The 23,154-nt window shown below is 46.7% G+C and overlaps 1 protein-coding gene and 1 non-coding gene across 2 annotated transcripts in view; both read right to left on the bottom strand.

Annotated features, from left to right (window-relative positions):
• Positions 1–22,436, bottom strand: part of TMEM266 (transmembrane protein 266) — a 101,447-nt gene extending 79,011 nt beyond the window's left edge. Inside the window, exons 1-2 of the mRNA XM_060260066.1 lie at positions 22,336–22,436; positions 19,492–19,680 (exon numbers count right to left, since the gene is read on the bottom strand). Coding sequence (XP_060116049.1) covers positions 19,492–19,680; positions 22,336–22,349 — 203 coding nt within the window. The 5' untranslated portion in view covers positions 22,350–22,436. The remainder of the gene's footprint in view (positions 1–19,491; positions 19,681–22,335) is intronic.
• On the bottom strand, positions 17,707–17,780 carry TRNAA-UGC (transfer RNA alanine (anticodon UGC)). The gene has a single exon. It is a non-coding gene; the product is annotated as a tRNA-Ala (tRNA).
• Positions 22,437–23,154: the final 718 nt, after the last annotated feature.

Raw genomic sequence — 23,154 nt, 5'->3', positions numbered from 1 at the left:
ACAGTTTAATTAAGATTCTAAAATTACTAAAATTAACATTCTGGTGCTATTTCAACAGATGGTGAAAGTCACTTAGGCAGGTCCCTCTATCTTTTTAATCGGTGAAGGCCATCCCAAAGAGGATGGTCTTGCAGGCCCTGCAAAACTGTTCAAAGTCCCGCAGGGCCCGCACTTCTTCCGGGAGCTGGTTCCATAGGTGTGGAGCTACAACAGAGAAGGCCCGCGTGCGAGTGCTCTGTAGTTTTGCCTCCTTCGGCGCAGGGATAGTCAGTTGGTTCTTCCCTGCTGACCTCAGTGATCTTTGGGGTTCATATGGGGAAAGACGGTCCCTCAGGTAGGCAGGTCCTCGGCCATATAGGGCTTTAAAGGTAATAACCAGCACTTTGTAATGACTCCGGTATGTAACTGGCAACCAGTGCAGTCCGCACAGCCCTGGCTGTACGTGCTCCCATTTTGGGGGCCCCAATAACAGCCTAGCCGCCGCGTTCTGCACCAGCTGCAGCTTCCGGGTTCGGCACAGAGGCAGCCCCATGTAGAGAGCATTGCAGTAATCCAATCTCGAGGTGACCGTTGCATGAATCACTGTTGCTAGGTCCTGATGCTCTAGGAAGGGGGCCAACTGCCTTGCCGGCCTTAGGTGAAAGAAGGCTGACTTAGCAGTGGCTGCTATATGGGCCTCCATTGATAGTGAAGGCTCCAGTAGAACTCCCAAGCTTTTGACCCGTCAAAAACCGGGAGAGGTATTTCCCTCCCCAAAGCGCCCCGACCCACGCAAAGGACTTCTGTCTTCGTTGGATTCAGCTTCAACCCACTCAGCCTTAGCCAAGTTGCCACGACCTGCAGTGCCAGGTCCAAATTCCCTGGGACGCAGTCAGGCTGGCCATCCATTAGCAGATAGAGCTGGGTGTCATCTGCATATTGGTGACACCCAAGCCCATGCCTCCGGGAAATCTGGGCAAGGGGGCGCATATAGATATTAAATAGCATCGGTGAGAGAACTGCTCCCTGAGGCATCCCACAATCTAGTGTACGCCTCTGGGACAGCTCATCCCCGATTGCCACCCTTTGTCCCTGACCCTCGAGGAAGGAGGAGAGCCATTGTAAAGCTGACCCCCTAACCCCTACGTCAGCGAGTCAGTAGCCGATGGTCGACCGTGTCGAACGCAGCCGACAGATCTAACAGCATCAGCACCGCCACACCACCTCGATCCAGATGCCGCTGGAGGTCATCTGCCAAGGCGACCAGCACTGTCTCCGTCCCGTGACCTGGACGAAAGCCGGACTGGCAAGGGTCTAGGATGGAAGCGTCATCTTAAGTAGTTTCTAGATGATAATGTCTTTGAATTTGCTATATATTTCTAGAAGCTGCTTCATGCATAGAAGAAGTGTTATGAAAATATTTTAGATGGCGGGAGGAAAGAAAGAAATGTTGGAGGTGCATATGAGAAAGATGTCCTGTTTAAAGTTGAGAAGGCTTGCTGGAAAAACCAATCACAGAAAAGTTGCAGGCAGTAGAAAAGAGGGAGGCCCACCGGGAGATGGATCGACTCAGTTGCAGGATCTGAGCAAGGCTGTCAAAGAAATTTTGGGGATCATTAATACAGAGTGTCGTCGTAAGCAACATACAACACACACAGAAAGGCTCTGTACTTACCCGTTAATTGAGGTTGACTACAGAGCACATGTTTTTCATATGCCCATATTATAAGGCAGATAGACAGGTTGCTTACCTGTAACTGTAGATCTTCGAGTGGTCATCTGTACATTCACACTCATGGGATAGAGTGCTTGCGCCGATCCCCGAATTGGTACCTAAAAAGCCCGGGATTTTTTTGCGCTCGGCACCAATGGGCATGCGTGGGCATCCCAGTGCGCATGCTCACCGGCGCCAGCGCAAGGATCCCGCCAGTTCCTTCCTGACCGCTGGAAGCCCCTACTGGAGGGGGACCGTCAGCAGTGGGGAAGGAGGGCGGGTAGTGTGAATGCGCAGATGACCACTTGAAGATCTACAGTTACAGGTAAGCAACCTGTCTATCTTCTTCGTGGTCTCTGTGCTTCACACTCATGGGACATTAGCAAGCAAGACATACCTGGAGGCGGGAAGACGGTCAACCGGAAGAAACAGCTTGCAGCACCGCAGCTCCCAGACGAGTCCTCTGTTGAGCATGCACGTCCAGCACGTAGTGCTTCATAAAGGTATGCGGAGAGGACCAGGTGGCAGCCTTGCAAACATCCGTCAGAGAAACGCCTTTCAGGAACGCCACCGACGTCGCCATCGCTCTTGTAGAGTGTCCACGAATAGGCCCAGGTAACGGCTTCTTAGCCATCAAGTAACACAGTTTAATAGTCTTAGTGAGCCATTTTGAAAGCCGCTGAAACGAGATTCTGGAACCTAACTTAGGAGCAGCATAAGAAACAAAAAGATGCTGGTCCTTACGAAAACTCTTGGAGCGACTCAAATAAAACAATAAGGCATGCTTAACATCTAAAGCATGCAACCTATGTTCCTCATCCGAGGAAGGTGTAGGATAAAACGTGGGCAACCAAACTTCTAAGTTAAGGTGGAACTGAGAAACCACCTTGGGGAGAAAGGAAATATCAGGAGCTAAGGACACTCCAGACTCCTGAAAAGCTAAATATGGGTAGTCACAACACATAGCCGTGAGCTCCCCTGCATGGCGTGCTGATGTGATGGCTACCAAAAAGCAGTCTTCCAAGATAGGAGCTGTAACGAGCATGTGGCCATCAGCTCAAAAGGACGCCGAGTCAGCCTGTCCAACACTAGAGTCAAATCCCACAACTGTGGGGGTGATCTCGAAGGAGGATGAAGCTTAAGCAAACCCTTCAAAAATCTCTTAGAATGAGGGTGTGCAAAAACTGAATGCCCCTCCACTGGTTCATGGAATGCAAATATTGCCGCCAGATAAACTTTAATGGAGGAAAAAACAAGGCCAGCATCCACCAGAGATAACAAAAACTCAAAAATAACCAGCAGTCCCACCCTCTGGGGCGAAACTGTAGGATCAACTAAAAACTGAAGAAACTTCCGCCACTTCCTATCATAAGAAGCGCGGGTAGACAGCTTCCTGCTATTCAGGAAAACGTGTTGGACTCTGCTGGAGAACTCACAGGGTCGATGAACCACGCTGTCAGCTTCAGGTGGGGCACGTTGTGATGGAATACATGACCGTCCTTAACTAACAGAAGATCCAGTTCCGCCAGAAACTGGTAGAACACCCCCCTCACCAGTTGGAGCAAGATCGGGAACCAGTTCTTCCGAGGCCACCACGGAGTCACCAGGATGCAGCATGGTCTCTCTCTTGCGATCTTGTTGACCACCCTTGTCAATAGTGGCAGAGGTGGGAACAGATATAGGAACCGACCTTTCCTCGGGAACAGCAGACCGTCTCCCAACGACTCTGGATCCGAGCCCCCTCTGGAGCAGAACAGAGGACACTTCCGGTTCTCGGCTGTGGCAAAGACGTCCACCTGAGGATACCCCCAGAGCTGAAACACGAGTTGAAGGAAGCGCCACTGTATCTCCCACTCGTACGGGGAAGCCGCACCCCTGCTGAGGGAGTCTGCTTGCAGGTTGAGCACCCCTGGGAGATGCGCTGCCTTCACAAATATGTTGTGGTCCAGGCACTCCGACCACAGTTCCAGTGCCAGCGCACAGAGCCGTCGAGAAACTGTCCCTCCCTGTCTGTTGATGTAACAAAGGGTAGTGGTATTGTCCGTAAGCAGAGCAACAACCTTCCCCGCCACCATGGGGTGGGAAGGATTGAAGAGCAAAATGAACTGCCAGCAATTCCAGGTAACTTATATGGCAATGAGTCAATTTCAAAGGCCAAGGGCCCCCCACAAACAGAGCGTCCATGTGGGCCCCCCAACCCCATAAAGACTCATCTGTTGTGATCGTCACTGTTGGTACAGGTAGGTGGAAGGGAGCTCCCTGACAAATGTTGTCCTTTGATTTCCACCACTGCAGTGTTTGAAGTGTCACAGGTGGAATTGCAAACCTCTTTCGAGGTGAGTCCCTTAACGGTCGAAACTGACGAAGAAACCAAAGCTGTAGGCCTCTCATCCTCAGCTTTGCAAAGATCAGCACGCTTGTAGTCGCCGCCATCAGCCCCAGCATCTGCTGCAGCTGCTGCGCCGTGCCCCACTTTCAACTCTGCAGAAGTTTGACAAGGTTGATAATGTCCATCGCTCTCTGCTAATGCAGGAAAGCGCGATGAAGGTTTGTATCCAGCAAAGCCCCTATGAACTGAACTGTCTGTGATGGAGTAAGGTGTGATTTCTCCAAATTGACCTGCAGACCCAAGGTGTGAAGAAGACGAAGAGTGGTGGCAATATGGTTTGACAAACTTTCCTTCGACTCCGCCACAAGGAGCCAATCGTCGATGTATGGAAAGACGACTATCCCTTGAAGCCGGAGGTGGGCAGCCACAACGCTCATCATCTTCGTGAACACCCGAGGTGCAGTGGACAGGCTGAACGGAAGGGACTTGAACTGGAAGTGTTGAGAACCTACTGCAAACCGAAGGAAACATTTGAACGCAGGATGGATGCTGATGTGGAAGTAGGCATCCTTGAGGTCCAGCTTTGCCATCCAGTCCCCTTGGTTGATGAGGGGCAGAATTGTTTGCAGAGTGGACATTCTGAACTTCTGATACAGAATAAACTTGTTCAGATTCCGAAGGTCCATGATTGGTCTCAAACCCCCGTCCTGCTTGGGAACCAGGAAGTAACAAGAGTAGAAGCCTCCCGTCCTGGCCTCCACCAGGACCCGTCCTATGGCGTGTTTCTGTAGGAGGTTGCTCACCTCCGCCAGCAGAGGTGGGGAAGGGTGTGTGGTGATTACCACAGATTGGTTTGGAATCTGAGCAAAATCTATTTTGTAGCCTTCCATGACGATGGAAAGCGCCCACCTGTCCATAGAGATGGACTCCCAGGCTGACAGGAATGGGCGGAGGTAGATAGACGAAGAAGAAGTGGGGACGGTGATGCGTGCTACCAGAAAGTCAAAGGCCCTGCTTTTGAGGGTGAGTGCCCTTGGACTTGCCGGTGGTCTGTGCAGAAGCGTAGCGGTTTCTATTGTTCCCCCTGTATGGGGACCTACTCTCAGGTTGGGCAGAGCGAGGTCTCCACTGCTGTTCCGGGGAGAACTTTTGATATGGCTTCTTTGACCAAGGTTTGTTCCACTGTTTTGGTTTCGTAGCTCTGGAAGACGGCGGGACATCCAGGTTCCTGAATTTTTTATGCTTTTATCCATATGCTTACCTTGATCAGTTCCGCAGGGCCTGCAAGACCACCCTCTTCAAGCTAGCATATACGGACTGCTGAATAAGGTTGTTAATTAAGGATCCGCCAACACGGTCCTATTTAAGGACCTATGTCATTGTGTAAACTTTGTAAACTGACAGAACTAGCGTCAAAAATGCCATCGTCACTGTCAGATTAAGCTATAAAAATTTTAATTATATTGACTGGTTTTTAAATGACGTTAAACTTAAAGTTTTATATTTGTTAAATTTAAAGTTTATATTTATCATTGTATGTTTTATGAAATGCTGTTAGCCGCCCTGAGCCTGCCTAGGCTTGGAGGGCGGGATACAAATAAAAATTTATTATTATTATTATTATTTCCTGGAGTGCACTGTCGGTGGTCAAGCTGAAGAGGCCTTCGCCCTGAAGGGCAGATCTTTAACGAAAGCTCTGGTGTCTTGCTGGAGGGCCACTGACCTGAGCCAGGAGTGGCGGCAGAAGCAGACAGCAGAAGTGATGGTTCTTGCTGAGAAATCCTCCATATGCTTTGCTGCAGCCAGTTGTTGCTTGGCCATAGCAAAGCCTTCCTTCTGCAACTTCTTTGCAACAGACCTCTTCTCCTCACTCAGGGAAGACAAGAGGGGGGTAAGTTGTTCCCACACTGAGTATTGTTATCTAGCCATGCACGCAGCATAGTTAGATACCTTTACTCCCAGCGCCCCAGCAGAGTAAAACTTCCTCCCAACGTTGTCCAACTTCTTTCCCTCATCTGGTGGAGAGGAGTGCATCTTGCAGGCCTTTGACGAGGAGGATACGACCACCGAATTGGGCTTTGGATGCGTGAAGAGAAATTCAGCACCGGCCTCTTGGATGCGGTACATGTGGTCCAACCTTCTTGATGACACAGGTGTAGAAGCAGGCTTTGTCCAGGGCTCCTTCACTGCCTGTAAGATGACCTTCGTAACAGGCAGGGCAACCGCTGTAGATGTATCCTGCTGCATGATGTCGAATACGGTTTCGTCCACAACGGGTTGCGGTTGTGTCACCGGGAGAGAGAGGGAGAGTGCCATCTTCTTCACCAGATCCCCATATGACTTTAGATCCTCCGATGGTGAAATGGGAAGATCCTCAGTGGTATGAGACACTGGCGAAGGTTCCAGAGCCCTGTCTGGATCATCGGTACTGACCTTGCAGTCCGACGATGAAGACTCTCTCCTCAAAGAATGTTCCGAGAACACCGGCCTTGACTCTCTGATGGGTAACCGGATCGACACCAACGACCCAGGCTGGACTTCCTCCACCACCACGCCGTGTCTTTTGGGCAGGACGGACATCGATGCTGAGGGACGCCGCCTAGAATGCTGGGAAAGCCTCGACATATGGGATGCCTCGGATTGCTGGTCCCAGTCTGCAAACTCCCGAGGGGGGTACCACTGGATAGGCGTAGGGAGGCCACTGGCGCTGCTCCCACGGTGGAAGCGGTGGGAAGTGGCGAGCTACAGTGGTCGGTTCCAGCTCTCTCCGACTTCTTGCCTGATCCAGCGGTGCCAACGGCTCCATCGGTGCCGACACCTCCACCTCCACCTCCGAGACAGAGTCGCTCTCACTGCGACGCCTCGACCCCAAAGAATGGGAGCACTGAGTGAGGTCGATCTCTTGCTCCGATGCCAATAGACGCAACTGCTGCAAAGCACTGCCTCTCAACACCGAAGGGCTACGATTTGGGGATGCCAAGATCTTCCTCGGTGGAGCGGTCGACATCGATGTTGAAGCGTCATGAGAAGGGGAAGGAGTGCAGGACGATCTCTTCTTCCGATTCTCCTTAGATTTCACCTTCTTCAGTGCGGATGATTGGGTCCCCGAGTCATCCCGACGCTTCTTAGCTGGGGTGTCCACTGACCCTTCAGAAGGTCACTTTGTGGAACGCCCGCACTCGACTGGCATCTGGGTCCTGATCGGCGATGTATCGGTCGATGTGACTGTCGGGGCCACAGCCTCTCCCATTGGTACCGACGGGCCCGATGCCATCTTTTGAGGAAGAAGCACCAACTCAACAAACGCAGCTGAAAGCCTTGCTGCTCGATTCTTGCGAGTTTGTTTGGAAAAACTCAGGCAGTGCGAGCAAGAATCCACACAATGTCCCTCGCCCAAACAAAGGAGACAGAGGGAATGGCCGTCGGGGGGTGGGCAATCTTCTTCCCACAGGAGCGGCACCTCTTAAAAAACCCCCAACGTCTTTCCATAGACGCCAAGGAAAAACCACCCAGGAAAGTGTCTGAGGGGAAAAACGGGGGAAAACTGGGCCCCGAAGGGCAAGTCCAACATTTTTTTTTTTACAACACTAACTATCAAACAACTAACTACGCTACAAAAATAACAAACAGGCTATATACAACAAGAAAGGCAATCCTAAGATTACTTTACCGACCGGGGACACGAAAGGAGATCCTCTCAGTGCAGCGGTCAGAAAGGAACTGGCGGGATCCTCGTGCTGGCGCCGGTGAGCATGCGCACTGGGATCCTTGAGCATGCCCGTTGGTGCCGAGCGCGAAAAAATCCCGGGCTTTTTAGGTACCGATTCGGGGATCGGTGCAGGCGCTCTATCCCATGAGTGTGAAGCACAGAGACCACGAAGAAGATCGTAAGATCATCACCCCATTAATTGAAAAAATTTCAGGCCTTCCAGAAAAAGCTAAACTTGAGTTCCTTCTGTCTGATAGATAAAAAGGTAAAGGTAGTCCCCTATGCAAGCACCAGTCGTTTCCGACTCTGGGGTGATGCCGCATCACGACATTTTCACAGCAGCTTCTGTATGGTGATATGGTCAAAAGGTCAAGTTTCCTGAACTCCAGGCATTTCTGGGAGCCGGTTCATCAGATTTTAAGTCTGAAATAGCCAGCACAAGATTCATGTGAAATTATGGGTGTAAGGCTGATCACCTTCAATTTTATTTGTTCTAATGGTGACTGCTTGTAATTGAACAATCTTATTGATTTTTAGATTTGCACAGTTAAGGATGACAGAAGCTGTAAACTCGCTGAGATTAAAGGGAAGAGCAGTGACTCAGTGGAAGGGCCTCTGCTTTGCATGCAGAAGGTCCCAGGTTCAATCCCTGGCATCTCCAGTTAAAATGGAGCAGGCCGTTTCGGAGAGGAGCTGTGTAGGAAAACAGTTATATTCAAGCCCAGTAACGCCTTAGAGATCAACAAGAGTTTTTGAGAGTAAAAGCTCCCATTGTCAGGCTCGAGGAGAAATGGAGTTTCTGTTATTCTAATAAGAAGGTGGGAAGAACGTTGTAAAGAATGTTTGGTATGGAAAACCAGAAAGCTACAAAAGCTTCAAAAATCATGAAATAAGAAGCTCTTTACTTCAGGTCTGGAGTTGGTTAAAACCCCAAAAATGCAAATTCCGAAGTGGGTCTTTCCCACAGAAGCATTTACACAACCGAACTTGGTGGGCTTCCAAAAAATATGGAGATATGACTCTCTTCTTTCTGACTTAGATGAATGAAAGACAGATGATGAACTAAGCCAACAAGAGATCATACTAGGCTGGTGGACAAAGCTACAAATCAAATCCAGATTTGCAAAAGACAAAACGATAGGCTTTGCTAAAGATAAATCACCTTTTGACAAGATAGTGTTGGGACCAGAAACAAAGCTAATAAAATTTTATAATCTTCTTCTAAACTTAAAGATGCAAGATGAGATAGTTAAAGACTGCATGGTCAAGGGGGCCCAAAACTTAGGTCATAATACATATTTAGAAGTTTGGGAGAAAGTCTGGAAATGCAATATAAAAATGACCAGATCAATGAACTTAAAAGAAAAAATATATATAGGATGTTTTATAGATGGCACTTCACTCCAGACAAATTAGCAAAAATGTATCATAATATGTCAAACAAATGCTGGAAATGCAAAAATGCAATTGGAACTTTTTACCGTATCTGGTGGTTATGTGACAGAACCAAAACTTATTGGAAGATGGTCCATGAGCTACTACAAAAGATTCTGAATATACACATTAGATTCCAACCAGAACTCTTTTTATTAAATATACTACCAGAAGATTACTCCAGACAGACGAAATTATTTTTAATACATGCCATGACTGCAGCTAACATAATTTATGCCAAATACTGGAAATGTCAAGAAATACCACGAAAAGAGGAACTAATATCTAAGCTTTTAGAATTTGCAGAAATAGATACACTATCAGCCAGATTGAGAGATGCTAATCTCTGTGAAACTAAGAAAATTTGGGAACCATTATATAACTGGCTATGTTGTGATACATAAACTTCCAAAATAAGTCAAGCAAGGTAATTTATGAAAATTTTTGCCGTACATAATTATATTCTTTTCTTAGTAGGAGCTTCAAGAGATATTAAGGACTATTGTATTGTATTATTAAATGAGAAGATCTGTTTGTAGTGAATATTATAAGATCATAGATACTAATGATGATATGAATTGAGCATTGTATAAGTAGAAATATTACACATTTTTTTTTTTATATTCAAGTACCCTTCCCTTTCCCTTTCCCTTTCATTCCCCTCCCCCATACGTTGTACCTCAAAATCTAATAAACCTATTAAATCCGGAAAAAAAAGAATGTTTGTAAAGGATAAAATGGGCAACCAGGCAGTAGGTGATACAAAAGACCTCTGCCCGACACCCTGGAGAACTGCTGCCAGCCTAAACAGACAACAATGATGTTAACAGATCAAAGGTCTGATGCAGTATAAGGCAGCGTCACATGGGTTCAAGTGTGTGGTTAAGTGAGGGGCTGTGGCTCTGCAATAGAGTCTCTGCTTGCCATGCAGAAGGCCCAGGTTCAATTCTGGCATCTCCAGGTAAAAGGACCAGGAAGTGAGTGGTGTAAAAGGCCTCTGCTTGAGAACCCTTGAGAGCCACTACCAGTCTGAGTAGACAAAGCTGATATTGTGGTAGTGGTTAAGTGCATGGGCTCTTCTCTGGGAGAACCAGGTTTGATTCCCCATTCCTCCACTTGCAGCTAGCTGCTGGAATAGCCCTGAGTCAGTCAAAGCTCTTGCTTTGACTGTTTACTAAGAGCCAGTTTGGTGTACTAGTTAAGTGTGCGGACTCTTATCTGGGAGAACTGGGTTTGATTCCCCACTCCTCCACTTGCACCTGCTGGAATGGCCTTGGATCAGCCACAGCTCTGGCAGAGGTTATGCTTGAGAGGGCAGCTGCTGTGAGAGTCCTCTCAGCCCCACCCACCTCACAGGGTGTCTGTTGTGGAGGATGAAGATACAGGAGATTGTGAGCTGCTCTGAGACGCTGAGATTCGGAGTGGAGGGCAGGATATAAATCCAATATCATCATCTTCTTCGCAGAGCCGTCCTTGAAAGGGCAGCTGTTGGGAGAGCTCTCTCAGCTCCACCCACCTCATAGGGTGTCTGTTGTGGGAGAGGAAGGGAAAGGAGATTGTGAGCCGCTCTGAGACTCAGGGTGGAGAGCGGGATATAAACCCAATATTTTCTTCTTCACTGATGGATCAAGGGTCTGATTCAGTATATGGCAGCTTCATGCGAGTTGTGGGATATAATTTTATTAAATAAACTCATACATCTGGAGTTCTTTTTTTGGGGGGGGATAACTGTACAGTAATAACTGCTTGCTGTTCTCTCTCAGCGATAAGGAGATTGATGCTTATATTTGGTGCACAATATTGTACAAAAATTGCAGAAATATTTTAAAAATGTACTGTGAAGGAAAGGTCAGGAAATGCTACTTTAAAGGAAGGGTGGAGGGAGAGAAAGCACATCTTTTGATATTTGTCTCCACACAAAGCCAATCTGTTACCAGCTGACGCTTTCTGTAATGAAGTGGTGTTTAAATGAATGCTTAACGCTGAACAAGAGTGAGGAAAAGATTACCATATTTCTTTTGGTAATAAGCCACTACAGACACTTCGACTCAAGCTGCTAACAGCTGTCACTGTTTCCGCTTCCTTGACTTGGAAAAAAAGAGAAGCTATACTCCTGCAGCATGCAGCTTTGTGACACATTAACAGGTACACAGCCTGGCTCAGTTAAGACTTGCAGACCACCAGATCTAAGAAACAAAGCCACCTTAACAGGATGGACAGGCATAAATAGATACTTAACTGACAAAAAAGGGGCTTTTCGGAAATGAGAATGAAGCAACTGAGGAGGGACTTGTCTCGGAAAAGCCAGGATAAACTTAAAGAATTCAAAAGGTGCATACTAAATGTACACCCTTATGATTTTCTAGAGAGCCAGTTTGGTGTAGTGGTTAAGTGTGGGGACTCTTATCTGGGAGAACTGGGTTTGGTTCCCTACTCCTCCACTTGCAGCTGCTGGAATGGCCTTGGGCCAGCCATAGCTCTTGTAGGAGTTGTCCTTGAAAGGGCAGCTGCTGTCAGAGCTCTCTTAGCCTCACCCACCTCACAGGGTGTCTGTTGTGGGGGAGGAAAATAAGGGAGATTGTGACCACTCTGAGATTCAGCGTATAGGGCAGGATATAAATCCAATATCTTCTTCTAGCCATGTTGCTCTAGTCACCACATGAGTTCCCACCAATGCTCCCTCTATTTCCCCCCCACTGAGCAGTTCAGTTTACATCCTGAACAGAATATAACTGCTGTAATCTTAAAACAGGGAATGGGCAGTGCAAGACTCTGTGCAACTCCAGACTGCTGCTGAAAGGGGCTTCCTGTGTTAATGAAGGACTGCTCACACATACACAGCTTAGAGCAGGGGTGTCGAACTCATTTGTTACGAGGGCCAGATTTGACACAAATGAAACCTTGTTGAGCTGAGCCATCTCTGGTCAGGCCATGTGTGTGCCTATTTAAGATTAGGCAGCAGAGATATAAACTTTATAAAGGACACAGACGAACACAAAGATTTTTTTTTTTAAATAAAGCATGCTTAAAACATTAGCACTCATTTGTCTTAATGGTGCTTTCTTTGTATCTCTCCCATGGGCACCAGGGAACTGAGGAAAGGAAGCTCTTTCTTTCCTTCCCTGGGGACCAGGAGGGGGAGAAGCCTCAATCAATAGAAGGAAGAGAGGCTTGGCTCAGTAGTTCTGCTGTGTAATTGAGAGAGCCTGGCAAAGCAAGCTCTCCCTCCCCTCCTTCCTCCCCAAGGGAGGAGTCTCAGACAATGGAGAAAACAGAGGCTTCGTTCTGCAGTTCCCATGTGATTGAGCAAGCCTGTTATGCAGAAGGAAGAAAGAGGGAGAAGGAAGCAAATGGCAAAGCAAGCTGTTATGCAGAAGGAAGAAAGAGGGAGAAGGAAGCAAATGACAGCCAGTTGCTTAGGGGCCTGATAGGAGCCCTCCGAGGGCCTGATTGGCCCCCGGGGCTGCATGTTTGACACCCCTGGCTTAGAGGAAACGCTGGCATCTCAACACCACATGTATGGGTAAGGCCTGTTAGGGACTGCAAGTACAAAATCAAGTGCTTTAGGGTTTTTTTCTGAATTAAGAAAAGAATGGCAAAGAGTGATGAGATACAACTGGTAGCACACACCCAATGAGCCTTTGATGAACATGAACCAATAGTGATGACAGAACTAGATATGAAGACCTTTTGAGCACTGCCACCCATCCACACTAGGCACGAAAGCTCCTTACAGAGCAAACTCATGACATTCAGGCTACAGTTACCAGAAGGAGAGGAAAAAAGGCAATCATGCAATAATTTTTTTTTTTTTTGCCTTTAGTCAACCAGAAAATTACTCAGGACAACTTTAGTCCTTCAACTGACAACGGAGCCCATCCAGTACAGGTAGATTGATGCTTTGTAGAACTGAACTTCTCCTGTCTCTCCCACATCTGCCCCACAGCCTGCTGTGTCCCTCAAAACTGTGCCCCAGAAGTCAACCAGGCCTCTCACTCAAATAGGGAAAGCCCTTTTCTGCTGGCAGAAGAATCTTCCACCAGGTTAACAAGGCTAACTTTTAATTACGAACTTTTTGGAAAGCCAAGGCCCGGAGCGATAGTTTCTATCCACAGTCACTTTGACTCAAATGGTTTTAGGAAATAAACTTATTTTATGAGTACAGAAACTCATCTTCAAATAAATAGTTGGAAGCATGATTTATTGTGTGTGCCTACCTCAGCTGCCTGTCCACCATGCCATCAGTGAATTGGAAAACTAACAGTCTAAAATCTAACAGTCCTACCGCAGACCAACACAGCTACCCTCTGAAACATTCCAAACCTACTAACTACCATCTTCCAAGAGCTTCTTGAACTCCAACACAGCTACCCTCTGAAACATTCTAAACCTACTAAATCTACTATCTTCCACGAGCTTCTTGAACTCCAACACAGCTACCCTGTGAAACATTCTAAACCTACTAACCCTACCATCTTCCAAGAGCTTCTTGAACTCCAACACAGCTACCGTATGAAACATCCTAATCTACTAACTCTACCATCTTCCAAGAGCTTCTTGAACTCCATAGCTGACCTAGTACCAATAGCACAATTAACATGATTACAAAGAACAAGCAGCGCCAAGATCCTGGAGGAACACAGTGTTCAGGCCATCAAAAAATTACTTCCGGATCTATAACATAAGAATATAGATCCCATTTATTATTATTTTTTTTAAAAAAGTGATGGAACTTTGTTCTTCAAACAGTACTCAGGCAGCAAATGAGCATAGTGCTTTTCAAAAGCTTTTACCCCGATCTGAACAAAGATGACAGTGCGAGATTTTTAAAAACCTGAAACAATTCAAAAAGCCTTTTCAACCCAACCATCAAGGAAATAGCAGGCCTGTACCTCTCTCCTCCTCCATCTATTGGGTTTGATCCCATAAGGCCAATTACACACTGCTTTGTTTTCATACTCTTTTTTTATGCTTGTTTTTTGCTTGTCATCTGGTTTTACAACATCTTACTGTGCTGGCTTCATGTATTTTATTGTGCATCACATTGGGCAATTTTCTTGGAAAAGGCAGTTGATGCATTTTTGAAATTGATCAATAAAAGTAAATAGTGAGGTCAGCTGGAGTTCCGGTGTTGTCAAGGAAAACCGGAATGACACCAGCAGTCGGGGAAAATGGATCTGGGGCTCAGAGCAAAGCTTGTTCCTTGAAGACATGCAGCGAACTTCAGCTTGGGAGTAGGCAACTGTCAAGCGGGATTCAGAGGATTTCTTCTCCTCCTCTGCGAAAAACGATTTTTGCTGCCACTCTGAGACATACCAGTTGAACTCATGTTCCATATACTATGAGTTTTGACAGCTTGTAATGCCATCTCCGATACAAAGGTGAACACATCACAACCCCTTACTGCATTATCAGAGCCAGAGAAGAACGTCACTCTTGTCCATCCCATTACACTACAGTTGACTCACTAGCTGCTAAGCAGGCAGAGAATCTAGGGTTGCCAACTAATCTGGAGATTTGGAGATGGAGTCTGGGGTGGATGCAGCTTGGGAAGGGGAGGAGAGCTCAGCAGAGATGCAGGCGTGCCCTTTTTTAATCCTGTAGGCACATTTGGAATTCTGATATGGCATGGTGGGCGCAGCAACAAAATAGATACACTATCAGCCAGACTGAGAGATGCTAATCTCTGTGAAACTAAGAAAATTTGGGAACCATTACATAACTGGCTGGAGGCGGAGCCAGCTACAGCATGACTGCCACAGCTTACACCCAGTAACACAGTGCAGGTCCTTGTGCTGTGGAGGCAGCTGCTGCCGAAGCAACATTAAAAAAGAAATCTACATAGCCAATCAAATCTCCAATGGTCCATCAGAAGCCTTGCTGGGCAAAAGTGCTACCTGGCCCTGCCCACTTACTAGAATACACATGGTGGTCACCAGAAGAGGTGTCAGCAGGTGCCATGGCGTGTTGGGGACCTCTGCTGCAAAGTCTGTCCTCCAAAGCTGCCAGTACCTCCACAGGAACTGATCTCTATACAATTGAGATCAGCTGTAATTTTGGGAGAACTCCAGACCACACTCTGAGGCTGTTGTAAACCCTAAAAGACTCTCTCTGTATGCCCCATTTCCCTTTGCCTCACTAGAGGGGCACTGCGGCAGTGCACCCCTGGGAAATGTAGTCCTTGTAGTGCCTTGTAGTACATATCAGTATCAGACTCCCCAAGAACTGTATTTCGAAGGGTGAGCTCAGGCACTGGGGAAAGGGATGCGCAAACAAATGTTCTCTGCCCACCCACTTCTACGAGTCTGTTGCTGAAGCAGCAGTCATGGTAGGAATGGGGAGAGAAGAAAGATTCGTCGAAACTCTCTGTATGGGGCAGTGATACTCTGTATTCTGGGTGCTTGTGGGGGAGGGCACCAGTGGGAGGGCTTCTAGTGTCCTGGCCCCACTGGAGGACCTCCTGATGGCACCTGGGTTGTTTTGGCCACTGTGTGACACAGAGTGTTGGACTGGATGGGCCATTGGCCTGATCCAACATGGCTTCTCTTACGTTCTTATGTTCTTAAGGGAGAGGTTGGTGGATACAGAATGCCTTGTAAAAGTTAGAAGGAGTTCAGAATAAGACAAAATAAAACTGAGCTGTCTAGCAAATAGTTTGGTTCCCCTCTGGAACAGCTTCCAATTCTAGGCAAGAGGAATCTACTACTAAGACATCGTGCAATGGGAATTCAACAGAATTAGGATACCTGAAGGAGGGAATCCATCCTACGAGCAACTGTCAGTGAGGAGGGCTTCTAGTCACACCACCATCCACATCAACAGTGCACAGCAGAGAATTCAAGAATACTAAGCCTAGGTGAGCATGGGAGCATTAATCAAGTCAAGCACTGCTGAATTCATTTATAGTCAAGGTCACAGAGACTGTTGTCCCTCTACGTCTTATTTTGATTCAGTTGTCATCGTCTGTCTAGCAACCTGTGCTGAACCAAGGCACCCAGAACGAAAAGCTGGGAGCAAGGGTCTCAAAAAGAGAAGATGACACACATTCACGCTAGCGACATAGGAAAGAGACCTCATTCCAGTCTTCACATGATCTCGCTTAGCCTTCATGCGTACAATTAAAGGAAGAGATTGCCAAATAAGTTCAGCGATCTCATTCTCGCTTGTCGACGACGTCCAGGCTTAAATAGACGATTACATCGCAAGCCAAGACTCTGTGCCATACCTTAATTGGTATCCCATCAAACCTAGCTGGCCTTGCGGACAAAAGTCAATTGCCTGCTCTGTAATTTAGTTAAGAAAAGGAAGTCAGAACAGTAGCTGATTGCGGAAGACATGCCAAGAGACTAGATGGCCAGCCATAAGCTTAAGAGCTTTAGGGAACCCCAGCCTCAACAAGTGCAGTCGACAATGTCCCAGCTTCTGTGGACGGGCACGTGTCCAACTCAATCGGTTTGCTTGCATCTTGCTGAACAAAGGCTATCAGTTAGAAATGCAGACTGAAGCCAAATCACCAAACAAAGCAAAGATTGGGGCCATCTGCACCTCAAGAAAACGCCAGGGCAAAAGAAGCTATATTCTTAGGGTAGGAAGCCATGAATCCAGACTGGGGAGGTGGGCGGGGGGGAATGAAAGGGCAATGTGACAATACACTACTGTTCACAGGAAAAAGGAACATGGTAGAAGGTGAAATTTATACGACAGAGGGAGTGGATCCTATACCTGCCCTCCCACTCCACTGAGCAAAGTTTATTTATTAAAACACTGATACCCTTTTGGCTCACGTTTGAAGCCTTCCTCTAATACAGAGACCCCAATGTGGTGCCCATAGGCACTATGGTACCTACTGACACCTTTGCTGGTGCCCATCAAGTGTTTTTAGATCAGTGGGAGTGGCCAGGTGGGGCTTTCAGCTTGAAAGGCCATTCGAGATTTTACTGGCTGTGTAGATGTTTTTTAAAAAGTTGCTTGGGCAGCAGCTTTCGCTTTACTGTAGGATTGAAGGTAAGCTGTGGTTGCCTTTTTGTGGCTGGCTCTGGAGCCTGCAGGCTCAAAACGCTCAGGACCCCTGCTCTAATGTAACTGGACTTCCCATTAGAGAAAGAGTCAGTTAAGTTGGTGGAAGGGTACTTGGAGGAAGGCCTAGGTCCACCCCAGTAAAACAGCAGGTTGGTTTAGACTTGTGTTAATAACACAGGAGGCTTAAGTACTACAAAGCAAACTGCGGTTGGACACTGTAAGCTTGTGTTACTGCCCTTGCAAAACGCATTGGAAGACGGGATCTTGGGTTTTTTTTTAATGGAATCTGACCGCTAGCACTACCTACACCGACTGCCAATAACCATCAGGAAGACTTGCTGCCTCTCAGCTCTGCTATATGAGGCTGGCTGGTTTATACATACAGGAGAACACACATCACACAGCCTTCTACTGAATCAGACCCTTGGTCTATCAAGGTCAGTACTGTCTACTCAGACAGGCAGCAGCTCTCCAGAGTGTCAGGCAGAGGTCTTTCCCATCACCTACTACCTGGTCCTTAAGTGGAGATGCCAGGGATTGAACCTGGGACCTTCTGCGTGCAAAGCAGAGGCTCTTCTACTGAGCCACACAGCCCCTTTCACATTCTGCTTTTTCAAATGGTGAGTAGTACAATAAGCAATGGGGATCTTAAGAATAATGACTGAAGTCACAGCTCCACAGCTAGAAAGAAATCCTCAAACTGGCGTATCTGGAACAAATATTCTAGGATAGGCATCGTTAACTGGTGGCCCAGCGGGCAAACTTGGACCACTGCGGCATCCCATCTAGCAGCCCAGATGCCAAGTAGCAAATTCTGACTGCCCCAAAGAGAGCAAAAACTGTGAGCACCTGCTTGTCACCACCTCCTCCCACTGGGATGGATCCAAACATTCTTTCACATCACCTAGAAACTGATCCCCTTTCAAATGGAGATGGCAGGGACCTTCTGCAACAAGGTGGTAGAATGAACCGCACCACTTCAGCCTGCAGGTTAATGGGTTCCAGCTTTTAATATTTCTTTTCACTAAAAAGTCCATGCAAACAGAAAGCCAGCACGGCAGAGAGAAAACTTTTAAGCACACACACATGCACATTCATATTTGCTTGCTGTGTTGTTTCCCTCCTTGAAAAGAGCTATTTCTATAGGGGAGCAGTCCAAAACACGGGCTTCCACAGTATGCCACCCACCATCTCAAGTGGTGCAGTCCATTCTAATACCTTATTTCTAACTCATTCTCCTGCATGGGGAACTGCTTGGCCATTGTGTGAGACAGGATGCTGTACTGGATGTACCACTGGTCTGATCCAGCAGGGCTCTTATTAGGTGTAATACAGGACTGAGATGCTTTAACTTGAGATTTCACCGTTTGAAACACTGTGAAAGAAGGAACCTCAAGGGTGATATACTCCAAGCCCCTATACCGTGCAGGAAATTCACAACTACCTCCTCACGCATTCCCCCAGGGACCCCCAATCTATGCCCAGAGGAAGGGGAAAAGTTGCAGGATCCCTGGTCAATCTGGCCTGTAGGAAAACTCCTTACTGACCACAAAGCGGTGATCAGCGTTACCTTGGGCATGAAGGAAATGGCCATGGGAGCCCAGCACTGACTCATCCCTTCCTGCCCTCGCTCTCACGGTCTGCCTAAGCTCGCAGAATCAGTGTTGTTGTCAGACAGCCATTTCGCCTTTGCCTAGTGTTTAGTCGAAAACACTTTTGATTTTATTTCAGTCAACTGGTTCTGGTCCGACCTTCTGAGGGCTGGGGCAACAGAAGTCACCTCCGCTCCATCCTGTGATCTTCACAATTCTGATTTCCACCTACCCAAATACACAAAACCACCACTGTCTGATCTACAATGGAAGTCATAAATTCCTTTTTACATCCCTGGCCTTTAGCACTGATTTTCATTAGCAGCAGGGGTGGGGTGGAGAAGTTCAACACAATGGTTATTCTATACTTTCAAGGTAAGAACACAGTCAAGACAGAAAACTGTCATCTAGCACTTTTATTCCCTGAACAGAGGATTTGGGTTTTTTTTTTAAAACTACTCAGAGGACAGGCTCAGTGGGGAGATGAATATTAAATTGCCTGCAAACCATCAGAGACCAGCTAAGAAGATGCAGTTGCAGAAACCACCTACCCTTGACGACAGCAGTTTCGGCAGAACTTCAGCCCACAGAACTTTAGTGAGAATACGCTTTGCCTTTAGAAGATGCAGATTTTAATAAGGTACCAGCTATCTTCAGAGCACTGGAAAGCAAGCTACAGAAAAGGTATTTAAATAAATAGTCATTTGGCACTTACCCTTCTCTTTGGTACTCCTCGTCCAAATTTGACAAGAGCTGAGAACCTGCTATGGACAGATCTACTGCAGCTAGTGGCAAATCCCGGTAAGCAAAATTAACAAGCTGCACAGGCGCTATGCTTTTGGTCTCTTCTTCTACTTGCTGCGAAATTATTTCCACTTCTGAAACTCCACCATCTATAGGAGGCCTGTCAAAGAGCAAACAAAACAGGGCGGGGAGAGAAACATGTAATCAGTGAGAATGGCAAGCAGCAGAATTCAAATTGACTTAAACCAGGCTAGTTATACGAATAAGCTTGATGACTAGCAGGCTGATGCATCCTCCCTCAAACTGTTAAAATACTTCAAGCGCTACATGTCATAAAGAACAGGAGAGTGGGAGAGAGGACCACATCTGGGGGCCTGCCCGCTTTCGGGGGCTCCAGGTTGGATGCTGCCCCTACAGGCACATGCCTCAGCATCTTTGTTTGCTACTCTTCTCCTCGGAATTACATCCCCATTACTGGTTGCCCATAGGTTTGGGATCTCTTCTTGGGGAGCTGGACCTCTATCTGGAAACTGCTTGGAGAGGCCTTAAAACCTAGGAGTGGCCAGAGGTTCTTCTACCAAGGGGGAGGGGGGACTTCTGGGGATCATGCCTGCAAGCTACATACAATCTGCACTGGGTTTCTGTCCCCTTTCCTGTTGCAAGTATTAAAACCATACAATCCATGCTAGGCATCTCTCCCCCTTTCTGCTGCAGATATTAAAGCCTGGACATGACCAGAGGCAATCCAAAGGCTCTTGGCCCAAGATTTCAACTGCTGGTTTTGACCAGCCCAGCTTAGCGGATCCAGGGTCAGCTGAGGATGTAGTTTATTACACTTTTTGTTTTTCTGTTTATTCAAACTGCATTCCCACCCCCCCCCAGCCACTTTTGGGTCACCACTGGGAAGAAAAGCAGGGGAAGAACATTCCAATGAATACCTTGGAAGGCTTGAAAAAGGAAGTGGACAAATTCACAGATGGTAGGGGCATTCAATGGCTAACAGGCATAATGAATATCTACTTCCTCCAGTACCAGAGATAGTGTCCCTCTTTATAGAAGTTCAGGAAGGTTACGGGCAGGAGGGAAGGGAGGATGCTATTACAGTCTTCCCGCTGATGGGCTTCCTGAAGACAGCTGGTTGGACACTGTGCAAACAGAATGCTGGACTTGGTCTGATCCAGCAGGGCTCCTCTCATGTTCTTAATTAACAAAAAATCCCCGTTTTTAGCAACATTGTTTTCCAGATGCTTATGGTTCCAGAGATTCGCGTGTCTGGAAGCACTACACCATGATGACAAAACACTCCCATACATTATTGCTCGTTTGGTATTTTATATCCAATGGAATGGAGGAAAGGACCTTAGAGGAGATTTGGCATACTACACCCCAGCAGGGATGGGATAGATTCCCATTTATTCAGGCAAACGTCTGTCCTCCGAATCATGCTGGGACGCAGTTATAGATCTCTCTGCTGGTAATGCAGGAGAGCTTGCTCCGTTCTGTAGAAATACTGCACTCTGTTTTGCTCATATCACCTCCCCCAAATAATACAGCGGCTGGAAAGATATACTTTTTTTCTGATGGAAGCAGTGGCAAGAATTGCCTTGTTTCCATTGTTGCCTTTACAATTTGACTGAAGTCACTACACTGACTGCTCTCTAAAGAAGGTGATCAAAATTCTTGAGCTACATTCAGCTCCAGAGCCACCAAGTTGCAGACCCCTGGTCTGTCCCGCTGTATGTGGCAGGAGTGTTTGAAACAAAGACAGAGAACAAAGCCCTGGAAAGGAAAAAAGGCAATCAGAACACACATTTTCAGAATGCTCAATGTGAAACTTAACCCAGTATGTTGCGAAAAGCCCATTATGGGAAGCAGATACTTAGTAGAAACTGGGGATGTGCATTCGGCTAAATCCAAGCTGAAAAATTACCTGGAAAATACTTTGGTATTTTTCAGGTATTGATTAAGCTGGATTTAGATTTCGGATACTGTTTATCTAACCAAAATGGCCAAGATCTGAAAATCCTCAAAATACAGGGACTATGGTCTCTATAGGGTATTACGGAGCCAAAGAAATTCAGGTTTCCTGAATATTTCCGTAATCTGAATTCCATACTGGTATTGAGATTCAGGAATATCCAGAAATACCGATATTTTGGGGGTTCAATATACTTGAACCCCCAAAATACCATTGTTCTTTGCAAACCCCTAGAAAGAACACTGATGACGATATATGCATGTTGGAGGTGGATGAGTGGGAAGAAAAACAGAAAGGTCTGAAATTCATTTCATGATTTATAATTAAATAATTTCTCCAGCTTCCAGGCCAAAGTGATAAATACATAAAACAGCACTTAGACTCTAGCACTTCAATGACAAGAACATATATTTGATAATTTTTATTCACAGACTCAGTTTGCTGAAGAACAGAAGGTTTTTTATAGCCTGCTTTTCTTAAGGTGTCTCTTTTCTTAAGGTGTACCTTAAGGTGTCTCAAAGTGGCTTACAATTGCCTTCCTTTCCTTCCCCACAACAAGCACCCTGTGAGATAGCTGGGGCTGAGAGAACACTGAGAGAGCCATGACTGGCCCGAGGTCACTTAGTTGGTTTCATGTGGAAGCAAGGGAAATCAAACACAGTTACCCAGAACAGAATCCACTGCTCTTAACCACTATAGCACACGCTGGCTCCCAATTTGAACTGGGAAGCTCTTACATAGGTGTAGAAGACCCTATAAAAAAGGACATTTTGCAGTCAAGACTGTTCACATAGCACCAAAACCCAAGCTCCATAGTTTCTTCTTATCAGCACTTACTGAGGATTGGTCATGTTGGAAGTTGCAACCACAGCAGCACCTGATTAGCTATATCCAGCTCCGCTGTCATGAACGACCAGCATCACAGAGAATGGTTTCTGTAAAAGAAGGGGGGAAAATGTAAGCCAAATTATTACTGAACTTGGCAGTGAAGTTTCATGTTAAACCATAAGCATGAACGAAAGGCAACCCTACATAACTCTAGAACAGGATTCCCCAACGAGGTACCCATGGGTGCCAGCACTTTACTTAGCACTCAATGAGCTTTTCAGAAAGTGGGTGGGGCCATTGTTATTGGCAACCCTCATCCAAGTGAAGGTGTTTTCCATTGGAAGATCAGGAGGACTTGTAAGCACCTGGGCTTTCCCTTATTCAGTGTATGATTCCATTTTCCCTCCAGGCTTTTCTTCCTTTCAGGTGAGAGGACATGGAGGATTCCACTTGGCTCCACCTCCAATGGTAGCCATTTGTTTGGCTCCGCCTCCTGCAGAAACTCTTTTTGGGGAGGCCAGGTGACACTGAGTCCATCACAACCTCTCAGCCTGTCAGTTTATGGCTGTTATGAAAATCCCTCAAAATTGCAGAAGTACACATGGGCTCAAAACATTTGAGGGCCCTCTGCTCTCGAAGTTCCCAAATCAGTGCTCTGCGCAGGCACAACTTTCATCAGTGCAATGCAAAAAGACCACAAAGAAGAACCTTGCATTTATGGTACATGGCTGGCATAGGAACTGCTTAGAGTGAACAGCCTTGCTATGGTGTTTACTGATGTATTCCTTGTCCTTTGCCTACATCAGCAAAAGATAGTTTGAGCCTTCT

This window comes from Heteronotia binoei, chromosome 19 (genome assembly GCF_032191835.1).
Source record: "Heteronotia binoei isolate CCM8104 ecotype False Entrance Well chromosome 19, APGP_CSIRO_Hbin_v1, whole genome shotgun sequence".
Lineage (NCBI taxonomy): Eukaryota > Metazoa > Chordata > Lepidosauria > Squamata > Gekkonidae > Heteronotia > Heteronotia binoei.
This window is presented reverse-complemented; position numbering and strand designations above follow the sequence as displayed.